This window comes from Glycine max, chromosome 18 (assembly GCF_000004515.6).
Source record: "Glycine max cultivar Williams 82 chromosome 18, Glycine_max_v4.0, whole genome shotgun sequence".
NCBI lineage: Eukaryota > Viridiplantae > Streptophyta > Magnoliopsida > Fabales > Fabaceae > Glycine > Glycine max.
The window spans coordinates 19171357-19191026 of NC_038254.2; the positions used below are offsets into that span (position 1 = coordinate 19171357).

Here is a 19670-nt window from a genome sequence, read left to right on the forward strand (position 1 = left end):
GCTTCGCATTCGATCTGCAATGGCTGGAGGTACGCTCATAATATTTAGTTTCCGCTGTTTGATCTGAATATGCCATTTAAATTAATTTGCATGTTTAGATCAGTGCCTATTTAATTTACATTTGATATCAGAGCCTTTTTGTACCTCTACCTTGCTTGTTAGGTCGTTCCTATTATGCATTTACGGAGTTTATTTTTTGAGTATATGAGTGTTATGTTTTAAGCCTCCTTAATTCAAAATAACATCAAAATTAGGAATGATATGAGTTTTCTAATTTTTTTGTGATTTAAAATGTGTTTTTGGGTGTCTAAAATGGCATATAATGGAGTGGGTTTTCGAAATCAGGTTCGTGGGTGTTAAAGAGATCCTTATGACCCGGCTTGAGGTTGAAGACAAGCATTCACATTTTTTTTTGGTTGCTGATATGAAATTTTTAATAAATATTATTTTGGAAAATATTAAATAAAGCATGACTCTTGAGCTGGTCTTGAACCCTTATCCTGCAGCATGAAATAACTCCCTTTGCCACTAAGCTATTGTGATTTATTTGTTTATTAGGTGTAATTCATTTATATTTATAACTTCAGAAGGATAAATCATTTATGCGCAAACTGTTTACAATATTATGTTAAATACTGGTATGCATTGGATTTGATCCTTTAAAGTTTATTACATGTTGAATGGATATGCGTACAATGTTATTTTGAATTGGTATACATGTAATTTTTATGATTTAATATTGAGCACGCTTGCATTATTAAGTATGTTATGCAAAGATTATTTTTGAATGTTAAGTGATTAATATAATTTTATTAAATTAGAGAGTAGCCCCAACATCTTTAATTGAGTAAAATTATATGCTAAATTTATAATCACATTAGAAATATTAATTGTGATTAATCATATGTAATATGATGAAATCTACCCACAGGAATTTTGTTGTATTTGTATGATTAATTAGGATAAAATATTATATTATATTTCTTAATTTATCCACAGGAATTAAGGAAAAGAACATGATTTAATAGTTTTATCGTAAAGTTGCATGATGAATCTAATTGAGTAGGACTTTAGCCCACAGACAAGTTTTGTGTCACTAGATTCATATATTGAGACATGATTTGCATTGACAAAACATGACATTTGTTTAGTCTCAAATTTTCTTAATGAGCATGTGTGTTTGTTTGTAGTTTCACAATCTATGAATATTTCTTGTGACCTTCCCATATTGAAAGGTGATAATTATAAGGTTTGGAAGAAAAGAATTCTCCTTCATTTAGGCTAGATGGATATTGACTATGCTATAAGGAAGGATGAGCCATCGGCTATTACTGAGACTAGTGAACCTGATGTTGTTGACCTTTATGAAAAGTGGGAGAGATCTAATTGTCTCTCCGTTATGTTCATAAAAACCAACATATCCGCTAGTATTCGGGGTTCAGTTGACCAGCATGATAAGGTCAGAGATTTGTTGAAAGCCATTGATGAACAGTTTACGACCTCTGAGAAGTCGCTTGCTAGCACACTCATTATGCAATTCTCTTCCATTAAGCTTACTGGAACGAGAGGTGTGCATGAACATATCATGCGCTTAAGGGACATAGTGGCTCAATTGAAAACCCTGGAAGTTACCATGTCTGAATCCTTCCTGGTACATTTCATTTTGTGCACCCTACCTCAACAGTATACACCCTTTAAAATCTCCTACAACACACATAAGAATAAATGGTCTATTAATGAACTGATGACCATGTGTGTTCAAGAAGAGGAGACATTGATAATGGAAGAGGGTGAGAAGGTAAATTTGACTACTTCTACTTTTGGAAAGGATAGGAAGAAGTCTGTAGGCACTAATAAAGGAAGGATTCCAACTCAACCAACAATTAAAAAGGAGTCAAAGTGTTTCTTCTGTAAAAAGAAAGAACACATAAAGAAGGACTGCCCCAAATTTAAAAGTTGGTTTAAGAAGAAAGGTACACCATTTACTTTCGTTGTTATGAATCTAATATGATTAATGTGAATCATAATACATGGTGGATTGACTCTGGTTCTACAATCCATGTTTCTAATACCTTGCAGGGTATGGAAAGCCTAAGGAAACTAGTGGGAAGTGAGCAGTGCATCTACTCAGGGAGTAGGATGAGCTCGCATGTAGAGGCCATTGGAACATGCGTCTTAGTTTTAAGTAGTGGCTTTAAATTACATTTGGAGAAAGTTTTTTATATTCCTAGTTTTTGTAAAAACTTAATTTTTGTTTCTAAACTTGCACCTTTGGGATTTTATTTTAATTTTACAGACTTTGGTTTTAATTTACTAAATAAATATGAAATTATTGGTTGTGGTCAATTGGTTGATGGTCTTTATTCGATTAAATTGAAAAGTGACGCTGCTTATAATTCTATGCACGTTTCTGTTGGGTTAAAATGATATATTGTGAATGAAGAATCCTCTATGTTGTGACACCGGAGATTAGGACATATCTCTATTGAGAGAATCAAGCAATTAGTAAATGAAGGAGTACTTAGTACTTTGGATTTCGCTGATTTTGAGACTTGTGTAGATTGCATTAAGGGTAAGCAAACTAACAAGTTTAAAAAGGGTGCAAAGAGGAGTTCTAATTTATTAGAAATCATACATACATACATATGTTGTCCAGACATGGGTGCAAATAGTCTGAAATACTTCATAACCTTTATAGATGATTATTCACGATATATGTATCTCTACTTACTCATTCTAATAATGAAGCTTTAGATGCCTTTAAAGTTTTTAAGGCTGAAGTTGAGAAACAATGTGGAAAACAAATTAAGATCGTGAGATCAGATAGAGGTGGGGAGTACTATGGTAGATACATAGAGGATGGACAAGCACCAGGTTCATTTGCGAAATTTCTTCAAGAACATGGGATTGTTGCCCAATACACTATGCCTGGTTCTCTAGATCAGAATGGTGTGGCAGAATGAAGAAATCAAACCTTATTAGACATGGTGAGAAGCATGAGGAGTAATGTAAAGCTTCCTCAATTTTTGTGGATTGATGCACTTAAGACGACTGCGTATATATTAAACCGAGTTCCAACCAAGGTTGTCTCAAAGACACCTTTTGAGTTATCAAGGGTTGGAAACCAAGTTTGTGACATATACGCGTTTGGGGATGCCCATTTGAAGTAAGAATTTATAATCCACAAGAGAAGAAACTAGACCCAAGGACTATTACTGGGTATTTCATTGGATATGCTGAAAGGTCTAAAGGGTATAGGTTCTATTGTCCATCCACAACACTAGGATTGTGGAATCAAGGAATGCAAAGTTTCTTGAAAATGACTTGATCAGTGGGAGTGATCAATTTCAGAACATTTCTTCTGAAAGGGATCACTATGAAGCTGAACCTTCTGGACAAGTAATAGTTGGTAGTCATTCCACCCCTCAAGTTAAAATGGTGTTAGACAACCAGTGATTGAAGTTCCACAAGCTGTTGAAAGTGATCATGTAGATCAAGTTGTTTGTGAGGAACAACATGATGATATTGAACAACTGGTGAAGAACCGTTGAACAAGTTCCTCAGCAAGATGACCAAGCAACATTAAGAAGATCTACTAGAGTAAAAAAGACAGCAATTCCTAGTGATTATGTAGTGTACCTACAAGAATCAGACTACAACATTGGAGCCGAAAATGATCCTGAGACGTTTTCACAAGCCATGAGTTCTAAGGAATCAAATTTGTGGTATAATGCTATGAGGATGAGATGGATTCTATGGCATCTAACCAAGTTTGGGATCTCGTTGAGTTGCCTGTTGGTGTAAAAGTCATTGGATGTAGATGGTCTTCAAAACAAAGAAAGACTCAGAAGGCAACATTGAGAGACATAAGGCAAGACTTGTTGCTAAAGGATTCACTCAAAGAGAAGGAATCGATTACAAGAGACCTTTTCCCCTGTATCTAAGAAAGACTCTCTTCGAGTAATTTGCATTAGTAGCTCATTTTGATCTTGAGTTGCATCAAATGGATGTGAAAACGACGTTCCTGAATGTGATCTAGAAGAAGAGGTTTACATGAAACAACCTGAGGGATTCTTATCTAGTGTTGGTGAGCACTTAGTCTGCAAGCTTAATAATCCATCTATGGATTGAAACAAGCCTCCTGCCAATGGTATTTAAAATTTCATGAGGTCATTTCTTCATTCAGCTTTGAAGAGAATGTCATGGATCATGTATATACCAGAAGGTCAGTGGGAGTAAGATTTGTTTCTTGTATTATACGTAGATGATATTCTGCTTGCGACTAATGATAAGGGTATGCTATATGAGGTGAAACAATTTCTCTCAAAGAACTTTGATATGAAGGATATGGGAGAGGCATCTTATGTCATAGGCATAAAGATCCATAGAGAAAGATCTCGAGGCATTTTAGGCTTGTCTCAAGAAACCTATATCAACAAAGTTTTAGAGAGATTTAACATGAAAGATTGTTCACCAAGTGTAGCTCCCATTGTGAAGGGTGACAAACTCGCTTTGAGTCAGTGCCCCAAAAATGATTTTGAGCGGGAACACATGAAAAATATTCCATATGCTTAGAGTTGGAAGCCTTATGTATGCTCAGGTTTGCACTAGACCTGATATTGCATTCGCTGTTGGAGTCTTGGGAAGATATCAAAGTAATCCAGGTATTGACCACTGGAAAGCTGCAAAGAAAGTGATGAGATATCTTCAAGGAACAAAGGATTACATGCTCATGTACAGACAAACTGATTGTCTGGAAGTGATTGGCTACTCCGACTCAGACTTTGCTGGTTGCGTTGATTCACGAAGATCAACATCTGGTTATATTTTTATGTTAGCCGGTGGAGTGTATCTTGGAGAAGTGCCAAGCAAACCTTAACTGCTACTTCCACTATGGAGGCTGAGTTCGTTTCTGTTTTGAGGCTACCTCGCATGGTGTATGGTTGAAGAGTTTCATGTCTGGCCTTAGAGTTGTGGACTCTATTTCTAGGCCATTAAAGTTGTATTGTGACAACTTTGCTGCAGTGTTTATGGCTAAAAACAACAAAAGTGGAAGTCGAAGTAAGCACATCGACATCAAGTACTTAACCATAAGAGAACGTGTTAAAGAAAAGAAAGTGGTCATTGAACACGTCAACACTGAGTTATGATTGCTGATCCTTTAACTAAAGGCATGCCACCAAAGAATTTTAAGGATCATGTAGTACGAATGAGACTTGGTTCCATGATGTAATTTCATTGTACGTACATTTGTTATTTTCAATGAAACTCTTATTCAGTTAGATATTTTCTCATATGATTTTGTGCACATATTTATTTATTTCGAGAAAAATCATTCGGTTTAGATATAGAATAAACATATGTTTATTCATTAAGTTGAGAGCTAGTGTTGAGAGACTTGATATATTGTGGTACATGGAAGATATTACTCATCATCAGAGGACCTATCGTCATGACTCATATATTATGTTTCTTGTTACGGTTGATGTTGAGTTAAATGGACCAAGTGGGAGAATGTTGGAATGACCCACGTTCAGGATCACATCCAACGTTCTATTTTTATTTTATTCCTATTACATTATTTTGGAAAATTTTGTTATTTCTGAATCTGGTTCATTTTCCTTCCACATTCAACCCATATCTTTGCAACATATTTGCAACCACCTTCAGTAACAAATATGTTGCAAAGATATGGGTTGAATGTGGAAGGAAAACGGATCAGATTCAGAAATAACAAAATTTTCCAAAATAATGTAATGAGAATAAAATAAAAATAGAACGTGGAATGTGACCCTAAACGTAGGTCATTTCAACATTCTCCCACTTGGTCCATTTAACTCAACATCAACTGTAACAAGAAACATAATATATCTCATCCTCTATCTCACGTACTGATAACTTCTATCTCACGTTCTGATAATAAATTGGTTGAGCTCTATGATGGACAGACTCTATAAATAGGATGAGATGCTCTCAGTTTTGTATCATCAAACCCATTTCTCTATTCAGAAAATACACCATCTATTCAGAATGAGCAAGGGTCTGGAAGAGCAAAACTGTCTTCAGTTTCGTGTATGCGCTGCTTCGCATTCGATCTGCAATGGCTGGAGGTACGCTCACAATATTTTGTTTCCGTTGTTTAATATGAATATGCCATTTAAATTAATTTGCATGTTTAGATTGGTGCCTATTTAATTTACAAAAAGAGGTAAACAAGAGAAAAGAAAAAAAAATGAAAAAAAAATCTTAACTTTGGATCTAAAATTGAACAAAATCCAACAATTATGTTTGCTTTACATGGTGAAAGACTTGTGTTGGTTTCCACCTTAGACAAGGTCTAGTTTTAATTTAACTTATCTCTTGATATATGTAAGTTGAAAAGAGTGAGGCTTATAATTTTTAACCCGCAATTTTTGTTCTTTGTTCTTTACCTTTATTTAATTCACTATCTTCAAGTTATTATACGTACAGTTTAAAAAAAAAAGATATCACTGTTATAAAAATTTATTGTGAAGTGCAATTTAACCACAATTCTTGCACCTTTTACAACTTAACAATGTTATATTGTTGTCTCCCTGAACAAAAGAATGTCAGCTCTGCCAAATCTTTTTCATGGATTGGAGGTGATTAATGACGAAGGGTCCAAAATTATGGATTAAAATTATAGGAAAGTCAAAATTATAACTTACTAACGTGTCTCATTGAAAAAGACTATTAATTTGTATTTATAATTTCTGAAGACTAATGTGAAACTTGTATACTATTTTTTTTTTTACAGCAAAATCTTCTATATTATTAAAGACTAACGTATCATAAGTTAATTTTTGTCAATGCTCAATTTGAATATTTACTGGTCTAATTATTCTATGATCTTAAAGTTCAATAATAGTGTATCTCATTCATTACTCACGTTTTCTCCAATTATTACCCTTTCCTTGTGTATCATTCCAGATTTATCTTACAATATAAGAATAATAAAATTAATGTTCCTTCTTTAATAATTTTCAATCTTTCATACAGAATCGAACCCAATCACAATCAGGCCACTTAAAAATTAAATTGAAAAAACATTTCAAGTCTTAACTCTTAAGGATTCTAACATTCCAGTTGAGTAATGATAAGTATGTTTCTCGTATTTATTTACTTTTAAGACATGAATGTTATTTATGATAGTCACACACACACACACATATATATTCATTGATTTCATATGTTAATCTAAGATTATGTATCAATTTATACATTAATTTGACAAACATGGCGTATTAAATCTATTGAAAAAAGCCAATCATTCCAAAACAACATAATAATGTTAGGATTCAAGAAGAGATTTTCCACTGAAGTGGTTTGTTTATGCCATAGAAATTGGAAGTGCACCTTTAACTTTGTCCACCATGGTTTGATATAATCTCCTCTTCTCTTATACGATCATCCAAATCACCGAAATATCATGCCAAATAGTTGATGGTCACGCTATCCAAATTTGGGGTCTTTACATGGATTGGAGAACTTACAAATAATTAATAGAATAATTAAGTGGTTGGAAAACTATCATAATCGTTGAATCTACACTTGGGATTTCATTTGATTAGACCAATCTCAAGCTATGCATAACCATTTCCAAACCCTTTGAATTTGTGTACAAAATCGTTTGGATTTCTTTGACACAATCTACCATTGAAGGTCTCTCATTACTCTCACTACGAACACACCGTGACGCCAGATTGACAAACATGAATATAGACTCCATGGTGTAAGAATTTCGAGTCATCTCTGGATCTATCACCTTACGGAGCTTCTTTTGGTCATTCAGTAAGTGTCTCACCTATACAATTGAATGTCAACCATAAATTTAAAAATGTTTAAATATTATGAATTTAATAAGCATTTAGATTGTGAACCAGAGTCAAAAGAAATGTAATTTGTTTTAGTGTAAATCAAGGTATCTTGGACCAAAAGCTAAAGACTAATCATCGCCTGAGATACTGATCACTATGATCTATTTAAGGGATCAACATTTCTTAACATATATTTTTTTTATGTATGAGTCAGAAATCAAATTCATGATCACATACTTAAGAAATTGTTCAATCTTTTTGGTATTAGTAGAAAATTGGTTTGTATCTTTGATTAAGTTTTTTACAAAGAAAATAGCATTTCGAAGATACGGAAATTTGAAAAGGGCAAGTTATTAGTGAGCTTATTTCTAACTTTTTTTTTATCGTTTTATCTTAAATAATTAATCAACTGTTATAAATAATATTATTTCTTGCAATTTTATTATAGAAAAGTGATTCTTTTATAATCCAAAATAAATTATCTTAAAATTATTTTTAAATCACACTATTCAAACCTAAAGGTATTTCATATAATTGATTTAATTTATGATTTATTTTGGAATAATATATATATATATATATATATATATATATATATATATATATGCATATATTGCAGTTAATTTAAACACACACTTCTAACTACTATTTTTATGATCAAGTGACACGTGGCAAGGATCCAGGATAGTGTGGAACAAGAAGAACAGGAGGTTGGTGCCAAGAGATACATGAGGATGAAATTGAGAATGGAGCCCACAACAAGAGTTGAGAAAACGAAGTCCAGTTCCTCCATTAACACCTCGAATGGGAATTGTGGGTCTGCTACTATCCTCGATCTCCATCCGTTTAACACCATTCCCACAATTCCCAATCCCACGTTTTTCTATTGAAAAAAGAAAATAACTATGGCAACTTCAACATCTATAATGCCTTGATATCCCTAACGATCGTTAATTATCCAATACACAAGCACACATTTAATTTACCACGTACCTGTAGTACAAGGTTTTGATCATTTGGGCACTGGTTCAGATCTACAGCTCGACGTCCTGTCAAAAGCTCCAGAAGAACAACTCCAAAAGCATAAACATCACTTTGTAGAGTAAGTTTTCCAGTCTGTTGTTGACAGCAAAAACATATTATTGTTAACTATGTCAGAAAATGATCACTTACGTATCAACTTAAAAAAATCTATATTAAAAATAAGGAAAATTTTCTTTGTTTTTATGGACTTTGTTATAATGTTACCTATGAATTTAGATTGCCATCTGAAAACAGCTAGCTAACATATATTTGTGGTTAAAAATACACTTTTAAGTGAAATTTGTTCTATCTCTTGCCAGTAAAAAAAAAGAGTTTAAATGGTATCTCAAAAATTGATAATGATCATTGGTTCAGAATGATTATTTTGATTCACTTTAAAGACAAGTCATGAAAGATTAAATTTAAATTTAACTTCTTAAAAGATAAAAAATCAAACTGAAAATATAAAGGACTGTATTTTAGTATATAATTTCACATATTTTATTTTATTTTCTTATTATTTTTAAGGTTTAAATATGTTATTGGACTTATGAGTTAACATTTTTTTTTAATTTTTGGTCCATATAAATTTTAGACCCTGTAAATTAATATTTTTTCAATTTTGATCATGGTAAATTTTTTATTTATTTTTAGTCCTTATAAGTTTGTATTTTTTTTCAATTTTAGTGTGTTTAATATTATAATATTTTTGTATAGTTCCTGTAAGTTTTGGTTTATAGAGACTAAAATTAAAAAAAAAACTTATATAAATTAAAAATAAGTAAAATATTTTACAAAGACACAAATTGAAAAAGTACGCATAGTTAGTATTTCACTAGTTTCTGTAAGTTTTGCTTATTTACTATAAAGATCAAGTTCAAGCTTTTTAAAAAGTTTTTTTAGATAAAAAGATCAAAGTCAAACTATAAAAAAAACCTGTTAAACTTGACAAGCCGACTTGTTTAAATAATAATAATAATAATAATAATAACCATTATTTATACCATTTTTATGGCATTATAAATGACAAGATGAAATGACATAAAGTGCTTAGAGAGTTCACTTGCATGTGGAAATTTTTTTTTTAAAAAAACTCAAGTTAAAAGGATAATGCAACCAGATTAATACTTCCAAATAAAAGAATGTTTTGTAAAGACATCTTCAGACAATTTAAATATTTTTATTTGGCTATATTAGTATAAATCATCTCTAATCCATATATTTTTTAATACTATACTTTTTTTTATTTTCTTTTGATGTACTTTTTTTATTTTAACAACTTGAATTCAATATGATTTTGTTTATCAATTATTTTTGGATTTGTATATTACTTATACGAAATTTGATAAGTTTCTTCTTTTAGTTAGTATTTCACTAGATCTTAAAACAATTAATTGGTCAAAGACGTCTTTAAGGAGACTTTTAAATAGGTTCGTAGGTCAAGCCAGACCTTTTATGTAAACCGAGCTGAGTCTTTAAAAAAAACTTATGACAGATAATGAGTCAAGCTCAAGCCTTGCATATTCAACTCAAGTCGAACTCAAGCCTACTAAAGTTTGGTTTGACTCATTTCCACCCCTACTAGTGGGTGTGATATTTTTTGGTGTTATTAATGTTGTACCCGTTTTTGTTTATGTTATGGAAAGGTCAAAGGTATCGTTTCTATGCGTACCGAGATGGCAAGTTTGGTAGATAGATAATTAAACCAATTTTGGTGGCAATATTCAATTGTATGTACCACTAGCTATCTATCTATCTATCCCCTTTAGAATTTGATCAGTGGTCCCTTCCAAGCCGTATCCAATTATGGCAAAATCTATTTGTTCTGGTTTACTTTTTAAATGGTTGTGATTTGTGAAACAAAGTGCTTCTTATGAGTTGGAACATTTGTCTCTATTCTAGTCGTGTCATGTGTGACTTCGGTTCAAGCTTGGCTCTACAAGAGACAAGAAACAGCAGAGGACGTAAAAAAGAAAAAGAAATTAAAACTATGGTATAAGTTGTCAGAATCACTTGACCTGAAAATTAAGCTAGTAGGGAACGCCCTGGAAATGGTTTAACTCTTTACAGCTCCTCCTATGAAAGCCCTCTAGGCAAGAAAACTCATGTTTATTTGCCTATCTAAAAGGTTTAAGTGGTGTATCATGTTTGCTACTTTGGTTGCATGGGAAAACAAAACAGAAAATATACAAGAGAGTAAGAAACAACTTGGTTTTAAAGCCATCTAAACCAGATACTGAGCCTTTCAGTGATTCTAACCCAAATCTGTTGTATAAACAAAAATATTCACAGAATCATTCACTGCTAACCAATTACAAAAAAAAATTATTCTGCAATGGATAAAGAATTTCATCTTATGTTTCTAAAGAGAACCAAACATTTTTTCAAGCCAATTTCTGTATCAGTTTGTCCTGAATTTGCTGGCTTAGTTTGAGTGGGTAATGTACCTTCAGGAGTGTACTAAACTAACAGTTAACGAGGAATTCCAGTGACATTCTCTTTATGATAGGTTGAAATTTATTTAAGATCACCAAATTTGGTGAGTCTCAATTCTAAATCAGGTAAGAGAATCATTAAATAAGAGGTGAGACCCACCAAAATTGATAATTTTCAATATCATAAAATGAGTGTTAGAAAAAGAGATCGAGAGTGTCCTCATAATTAATACAACAACTACTAGCAGGTGCGGCATGGCTGTATCACTTATGAATAGAAAACATCACACATAAAATGCATGTAATTGCAAAAAAGGAATTGATCCTTGTGGCATGGATTCATACCGATGTATACTCAGGGTCAAAATAGCCAAAGGTGCCAAGTACTCTTGCAGTAACATGTGTCTCCTGTCCTTCTGGCATTAGTTTGGCAAGCCCAAAATCAGATATCTACATAAGCATTGTTAATTTTGACTCAGTACTTATATATTGCGGTATATGTAAAAACATGTTATAAGTCATTGCTGGTAGTTTATACATACCTTTGCTTCAAATTTGGCATCTAGAAGAACATTGGTGGATTTGAAATCTCTATGAACAATAGGAATTCCAAGACAAGAACTTGAATGAAGATAAGCAAGTCCTTTTGCTGCTCCCAGTGCCACTTTAAGTCTTAAAGGCCAATCCATCTTTCTTTCTCCAATTCCTAAAATTACACATTGATTAATAGAAGATGGATGTAAGAAGATTTTCACATAATGTGGATTTTGAGTACATGACTTGCCATTCAGATGATCTTGCAGGTTACCATTATGCATATATTCGTATACTAGGAACCTATTCTTCCCATCAGCACAGTATCCTATCAAAGAAACAAGATTTGGGTGGTCAAGTCTGCTTAATAAGTCAACCTCCACTCGGAATTCGCGCTCCCCCTCTGCTGCTTTAATTGCAGGCAGCTCCATCTTCTTGATTGCTACAACCTTCAGAAGTAAATGCATTAGTATGTATGTATTTGTGGCTAAATCACAAATATGGAGTCATATAGTACTCTGATATGACTCAATCTGTGTGCTATTTTGATTCAGTGATTTTATTGCAAGTAAATATAAGAAGCATCATTTGTTTATGGAAGCTACAACTTTTATGTTACACAATTTTTTTAAAAATTATATATGATGACTTCTTTTGGGTTATAAATAAGTTATATCCAAAACACATTACCTCTCCTGACTTCAAAGTGCCCCTGTAGACCCTGCCAAATCCTCCTTTTCCAAGCAGATTATCATCACTGAATGAAAATGTTGCCTGTTCCATCTCCCTGAGTGTGAAAACAGATGATCTATGCCTCCTTTTTGTAGGTTGTGGTGTTTGATCTTCAAGCTGCCAAAACTCTGCAGGTTTATAAATCCCTGTATAAAGAGGGTGAATGTATAATTTGTTACTAGTTATGTTACAAGGAGATTTCACTCAGTATAAGTACAAGCTTACAACATGAAAAGCAAGAAAAGGAGGAAGAAAATACAAGGGTCTGAATGATCTTGAGACTTGCTTCTTCGACGCTTGTTCCAAGCTGAGACCAAACCAAATGGCATGGTGACTCTATCTTGTATTGTTTTGTTCAAGGTTTTAAATTGTAGTTGTGGTCGTGATTTTTCCGTGATGGTTGATATTGAAGTCAATGTGGTCGGGGAGAGTCTAAAAACCTTAACGTTGTGGCTGAAATTGCAGTCGTTTTTAAAAATTTTGTGTGTTAAGAGTTGAAGTGGTAGATGCTAACAAACCAAATGCTCAATTGGAATGCTAAAAAAGATGCTCTATTGGATGGAGATGACTAACTCCATGTTGACACCCTTTGAGATACATGAGGATTTCTCCAAGAAGAACCATGAAGTGAATCACATTGGAATAGTAATTGGCATGCATTTGAGGGAGCCTTTACCATATAAAAATATTTTCATAGTAAGAGAATCCTGTGTGGAGTACGCATGGAGCAAGTGAAGTTATATTAGAAGAATACTCAATAACACAAGGATACGAAAGAGATGTACTTTAAGGAAAAGAGAAAGCTGGGAAAAGAAAAGTAGACACTGCTTGCTTGTCTTTTGGTTGGGAAGTGGTGGTGGTGGGGTGCTTTACTTTGACAAGGAAATGGAAACTGCACCCTCATTCTCCATTTTCATCTATTTTACGTTTTACTTGTTTATACATCTTGAAAATGCAATTGGGGGGGTTGGGAGGTCCCTTTCATTTGCTCTCTTCAGTCTTCATCATAAATATATTGCTCCTAAATTAATCTTTTCTCTTGTATGGTGTAACCGTCGTTGTTACTATTAATGTCTATCATCATCAGCAATTGACTACGATTCTGATTTTCTATAGGAACAATAGTATATCTATTAATCTATGAGCATTAATGCAAGGACCCAACAACCAAGATCTATTTTTTAGTCAATTACCATCCCCATTAAATCTATGGCATGGAAAAAAAATACTTAGGAGACTTTTAAAAAGGTTATCATATTTGCTAGCAATTAATAGTAATTTGTGAGAAATATGCTCTCTAAAAATCAAGCATTTAATAACTTGTGACTTGTGAGGCTGTGAAAAATAAAGAGCACGAGTTTTTCTTCTTTTCAGTCCTTTCTTTTTTGGTCGAACAGTGACTAGGAACTTGGTTGTGGTTGAAGTGTTCTAGTTTCTTCCACTCCATTTTCCCTATTTGTGCTCCATAGGGTGTATACTTTAGGAATTGGGAAAAGAAAGGACGGGAAGGAGTCGTGAGAAAAATAAGGGAAAGGGATGGAAACTAAGTTTTTTTTTTCTAACTAGACCTTCATTAAGGAATCCAAGAATTGAATCTCTTGAGCCAACAACTTTTGGTGGATGGAAACTAGTTGTTTTCCCTATTCTATTGTATAAAATTTTTCAAAATGACATTTTTGTGTGATCCTTTACATTACATTTAGAAACCTTCAAAATAAATTGATATTTATTTGAAAATTTTCTTTTCTCTTCTTAATATACACATAGTTTATAGTATCTCAGACCAAAAAGGAAAACAAAGATTCAAGGAATACAATCTATATTATCATATTAAACATAATTCATACAAAATATGTGAGTTATTATAAACTTCCTAGTACATGTCTTCAATTTCAACAAATTACAAAAAAAAACATAATACATTTAGATGAAGTCCATATTATGTGCTAATCATGAATAAATCCTTTTATCTTCAAATTCATACTTCCTAATTAATGTTGTGTCATTAATTATATAAATTTATGTTTATACATTTTAATTTGTAACTATTTAAATTGAATTCAAATTTTAGTTATAAATACAATTCTCTTCCATGTTAATAATAGAATAAATCTTATTCTTTTAAACAATATTAAACTAATTTATATTGTATAATCTAACGAAAAAGAAAATTAATTTTCATTTCTTTACTTGGTGTATCATCGAGCCTATGGATTAACTATCGTGAAGTTATTTATCTTAGGCTATGTTTGGTGTAACACCTTGTTATATCGACATAACTCATAATAATTTATTTATTGATTTTAATTATTATGAAAATGAGTGTAAATTTTTTCGTGTTGTTTCGAGGTGTATAAAATATGAGATTTGGAAGCAAAGAAACATTTGTGAGCAATTACATATATAAAGAACCATGATCTTCTTTATTATAAATTCAGTATGTAAAACAAAATTTGAAGATACAAGGGAAATAAATCATAGCTATCTCAACCTGTACAGTAAAATAACCTAGTCAAAGCTATACACAAGTCTACGCTAACTCACAATATAAAAGCTAATCTTCATGTCCTGTATATCCTTGCTAGTCTTTGCTATCTTCGTTATATTAGCAACAACACTAGAGCTTGATCATTGGGCATGATATAGGAGGGAGGATTTGATTTCAAACTTATCTATATGTTGATGGTAAAATGACTATCGTCAATCATACAATTTACTAGACTCTTCAAGGGAACATAGTATTTATCTAGTTATAAAATCTTAATCGTGTAGGCGCAATATGAATCCATACTCCTTGACTGGAAGTGTCTGGGAGTACATACGCCTCAACCTATGGCAAATCTTCCACAGATAAACTAAGAAGATCTAAATCAAGACATCTACAATTCTATATATAACTCAAGTGTATTCTCGCACCAATCAATGAAATGTTAAGCAATTGTCGGGGTTATCAAGCTTGGTCAGATGAAGTCCCCAACAAAGGGTACCCCCTGGCCCTTCATTTACTTCATCACCATACCCCCAAGACTTTCATTACTGATCCCTGACCTTTCATTCCTCAACTTGCTAGATTGTGTCTTCCACCATAGGCAACATGCCACTACATATTCCTTTCTTGGCAGTACTTATATTAGAGTACTCATAACTTACTATCTCATAGTATGATACACTCTAAATGGAATGTCATGGCCACGTTGGGATTTTGTTTCTAAAGAACATCAGAGAAAACACTTGATTCACTTGAACAAAGGAAAACCTCATAAAGGTATAATTCTCACACAAGAAAGTGTTTCATCTCAATTCCAACACTGATACATCATAAATCAATTTTGCAATTCATTTCCATCAAATCAAAGATAAATTACATAGTCATCATGGATTATAGGGACTTTTAGGGTTGGATCTGGCTTGAAAGAAATCTTGGATTTTCTAGATATTCAAAAATACCTTGAGAATAGGAGAGCAAACATAAAAACAAGCTAGCAACTCAAATGAACCATCACTTTCTATCCCTTCCCTTTTCAACCAAGTTATCACTACTTCTTATACCAAAATCCTAACTTATAAAATTTACAACAACTTTGTACATTTTATAACATAATGTACATAATTTGGACATTTATTTATTCACAAAGAACTTATTTCCCTTTTCTCTTTTTTCTTTTCTTTCTTTTCTTTTTTGTACAATATTTAATTTACATGAATAACCACATTTAAAAACAAAGTATTTACATCACATTAGCCACCAAATGATAGAAATCCCCAACAAAACACATTTGCTCTCCTAACCTAAGGCAAGAAACTTTTATCCTAGGTTAGTGTTCAAACAAAATATCAAGTGTTTGGCTCAAAGGGCTTGCAAATGGTAAAACAATATACATTTGGATAGCTTTTTGGCCAGTAGCTTAAAATGTATAAGAAAGAAAGAATTCCTAAATCATATCTATGCATCATATGTTATGACAATTAGAAATTCATGCAAAATCAACTGTAGAACATATCAATGAGGACACTCAATGTAAAATTTGTGGTTGCACACAATCACCAAAGCTTAAGGTTTGTTTCCATGTTCAAATCAAATCAGTGTTTTGAAAGTTGTTCTTTATCAAGCTCATGCAAAAACATTTGAATTCATTTGGTAAAAGGGAAAGCCATTCATTGTTTTTCATTTTCAAAATCACTGACTGTTGATTCTTTCCAAAACATGTGTTATGTCAAGGAAAATTTTTATGTTGACTGTTGATTCTTTCCAAAACATGTGTTATGTCAAGGAAAATTTTTATGTTTAAGTCCCAAAAAGAGTTATATACATATATGTATTATATTCTGCAGCTACGCTAACAAAATTAAATTATTCACTAATGTTTACTACAAAAAAGAGGGAAACCTCTGTGTACACATATCAAAGTGCATGCATAAACTAGTCAAATTCATAGACAAATTCAAAAATAGATAACATGTAAAAACATGACACAAACACTAGAATATTTAAAACACAATTTCACACTAAACATAGACATATTTTGTTAAACAACAACAGTTCGACGAATGTTATGCATACCAATTGTTTGAAAAATTTTGAATTCCAGGAGAAAAACTAATCCTGCATGATAAGGATCTGGTAGGGTTCAATATCACCCCATTAGGCTATATCAAGCTAAGGGTTACCTTCGGAAAACATCCTCTGATAAAAATTGTCATGGTGCATTTTTTGGTTGTAGGCACAATGCCACCCTTTAATGCATTGATTAGGAGGTTGACACTCAACGCTCTGGGAGCCGTTATCTCAACCCCTTACCTAGTTGTGAAATTATTGAATGATGACTTGAAGGTGGTTACAATTAGGGGTGATTAGAGGAAGGCTAGGCAATGCTATAGGGAATCCCTCAAGCTAACATCACATAAGAAGGAATTGCAAAAGCTTCCAGCTTCGGGTAAGTTAATCCTGATCCCGGGGATGTGGGAGATACTAATTGTTGATTTGGATTGTGGAATCAAGCTTTCAGTTGGTGAATAATTCATCCAACTTTCAGTTGTTGTCTTTCATGAATGCGTACTCAGGACACAATCAAATCCCTATGCACCCTAAAGATGAGGGAAAAAACAACTTTTATGATTGACAAAGAAAACTACGACTATGAGGTATTGCCCTTTTGCCTGAAGAATATCGGAGCAACTTACTAGAGGATGATGGATTCTATCTTCAAAAAGTAGATTGGCTGAAATTTAGAAGTCTATGTTAATGACATGATCATGAAAATTAGGCAATAAGACAAGCATTTAGCTAACCTACAAGAAATGTTTATGCAGTTTATGAAATACAACATGAGTCTCAATCCTGTGAAGTGAAATTTCGAGGTACGTGTTAGAAAGTTCTTAGGTTTCATGCTAACCAAGAGAGGAATAGAGGTGAATCACGAAAAGTGTATAGAGATCCCATAATTATTGGGACGGAGAGCTGCTCTAACAAGGTTCATAGCAAAATCAACCCAACATGCCTTGCCTTTCTTTAAGCTGATAAGGAAAACTTTTATGCAGTTTATGAAATACAACATGAGTCTCAATCCTGTGAAGTGAAATTTTGAGGTACGTGTTAGAAAGTTCTTAGGTTACATGCTAACAAAGAGAGGAATAGAGGTGAATCATGAAAAGTGTAGAGAGATCCCATAATTATTGGGACGGATAACTGCTCTAACAAGGTTCATAGCAATATCAACCCAACATGCCTTGCCTTTCTTTAAGCTGATAAGGAAAGCCATTGAGTTCAAATGGGATGAAAAATGTGAGGCAACTTTTTAGAAGTAAAAGGGATTTTGTCGTCACCATTGGTACTCATAAAACTGAAGGTAGGGGAGACGTTGTATCTTTATCTCATCGTGGCAAATGAAGCGATAAGCGTTACTTTGGTCAAAGAGACAGGTGAGTCTCAGAAGCCAATTTACTTTGTATGGAACACGCTCCAAGGAGCCAAGCTCAGATACCCAAAAGTGGAGAAGATGGTCTTTGCTTTGATTACATCAGCAAGACGGTTAAGGTAGTACTTCTAGTCACATCAGATAGTGGTACAAACAGATTAACCTATCTGACAAATTTTGCATCGACTCGATTTAGCTTGAAAGATGGTCGCTTGGGAAGTTGAGTTGTCAGAACATGGCATACTTTTCGAACCCTGAAAAGCAATCATGGTGCAAGCTCTAGCTTATTTCATTGTTGAACTGATCTTGGAGTACCCAAAAAGAGATCAAGTATGGATGATAGTTGTAGACGGGTCTTCCCACGAGAAAAGAAGTGGAGCTATGTCTTATTGGAATCTTCATATGGCTTAATAGTCAAGCAAGCCTTAAATTTTTCCTTTCCAACAACCAACAACCATGCAGAGTATGAAGCTTGCATTGCAGGAGTGTGAATAGTCGAGGAGCTAGGGGCCAAGAAAATAAAGGTAATAAGTGACTCCAAGTGGGTAATTTTCCAAATTAATAGGGGGTAACGAGCCAATGATAAGCTTATGTAGAAGTATTTGGCAAAAGCCAAAGCCATGGAAGCCAAATTTGAATTTGCTGGGTTCTCTCACATATTGCGACGAAAAAACTTAAGAGTTGACATACTTTCTCGGCTCGTAAGCACACAAAGCTTAGGGAACAACAGGATGGTGATACAACAAACTTTTCAAGAACCAAATCATGTCTTAACAATCAACAACCAACAAAGTTGGATGACTTCGATTATGGCATACCTCATCTATGAGAAGCTACTTATTGACGAGAAAGAGGCCAAAAAATTGCAGAGGATGACAACAAATTATTGCATTCATAATACTTTATAGAAGAAGGTATTCTCAACCATTGTTACTCACCAAATAAGCTTATGTGTTACTAGAAATCCTTGAAGGGAGTTGTGGTCATCATTTAGGGGGAAAAGCCTTGGCCAAAAAGACTCTAAAGGTTGGTTACTATTAGCTGACAATTAAGCGGGTGGAATGAGCTATGTCAAAAAATGTGATAGATGCCAAAGATGCTTAGACTTGCATAGTGTTCCTGTTGAGAAGTTACGGGTGTTGAATTCCCCTAGGCCTTTTTCTTGGTGAGAAGTAAACATCCTGGGTCATTTT

At 33.3% G+C, this 19670-nt stretch overlaps 1 protein-coding gene across 7 annotated transcripts; it reads right to left on the bottom strand.

The window, feature by feature from the left end:
- Positions 1 to 7398: 7398 nt before the first annotated feature.
- LOC100819242 (probable serine/threonine-protein kinase PBL28) lies at positions 7399 to 13480 on the bottom strand. 7 transcript variants are annotated; one of them, XM_041012331.1, is made up of 7 exons: positions 12822 to 13480; positions 12521 to 12708; positions 11839 to 12279; positions 11642 to 11746; positions 8832 to 8954; positions 8567 to 8721; positions 7399 to 7825 (listed from the first exon to the last, which is right to left on the bottom strand). In XM_041012331.1, the coding sequence occupies exons 1-7, from the start codon at positions 12889 to 12891 to the stop codon at positions 7822 to 7824; spliced, it is 1086 nt and encodes a 361-aa protein (XP_040868265.1). In that variant the 5' UTR covers positions 12892 to 13480; the 3' UTR covers positions 7399 to 7821. The 7 variants fall into 7 exon arrangements, with proteins under 7 accessions (XP_040868265.1, XP_040868266.1, XP_003551180.1 ...); XM_041012332.1 differs by lacking the exon at positions 8567 to 8721 and having other exon boundaries at positions 11839 to 12002; positions 12105 to 12279; positions 12822 to 13478; XM_003551132.4 differs by lacking the exon at positions 8567 to 8721 and having other exon boundaries at positions 11839 to 12002; positions 12081 to 12279; positions 12822 to 13475.
- Between the last annotated feature and the right edge of the window lie 6190 nt (positions 13481 to 19670).

Coding starts and splice junctions, on each gene's coding strand:
- LOC100819242 (XM_041012330.1), bottom strand. CDS start 12,891: ATGCCATTTGGTTTGGTCTCAGCTTGGAACAAGCGTCGAAGAAGCAAG. Junction 8,955..11,641: donor TTGACCCTGAGTATACATCG/GTATGAATCCAT, acceptor TGTCAACAACAG/ACTGGAAAACTTACTCTACA. Junction 7,826..8,831: donor ATCAAAACCTTGTACTACAG/GTACGTGGTAAA, acceptor TCAATTGTATAG/GTGAGACACTTACTGAATGA.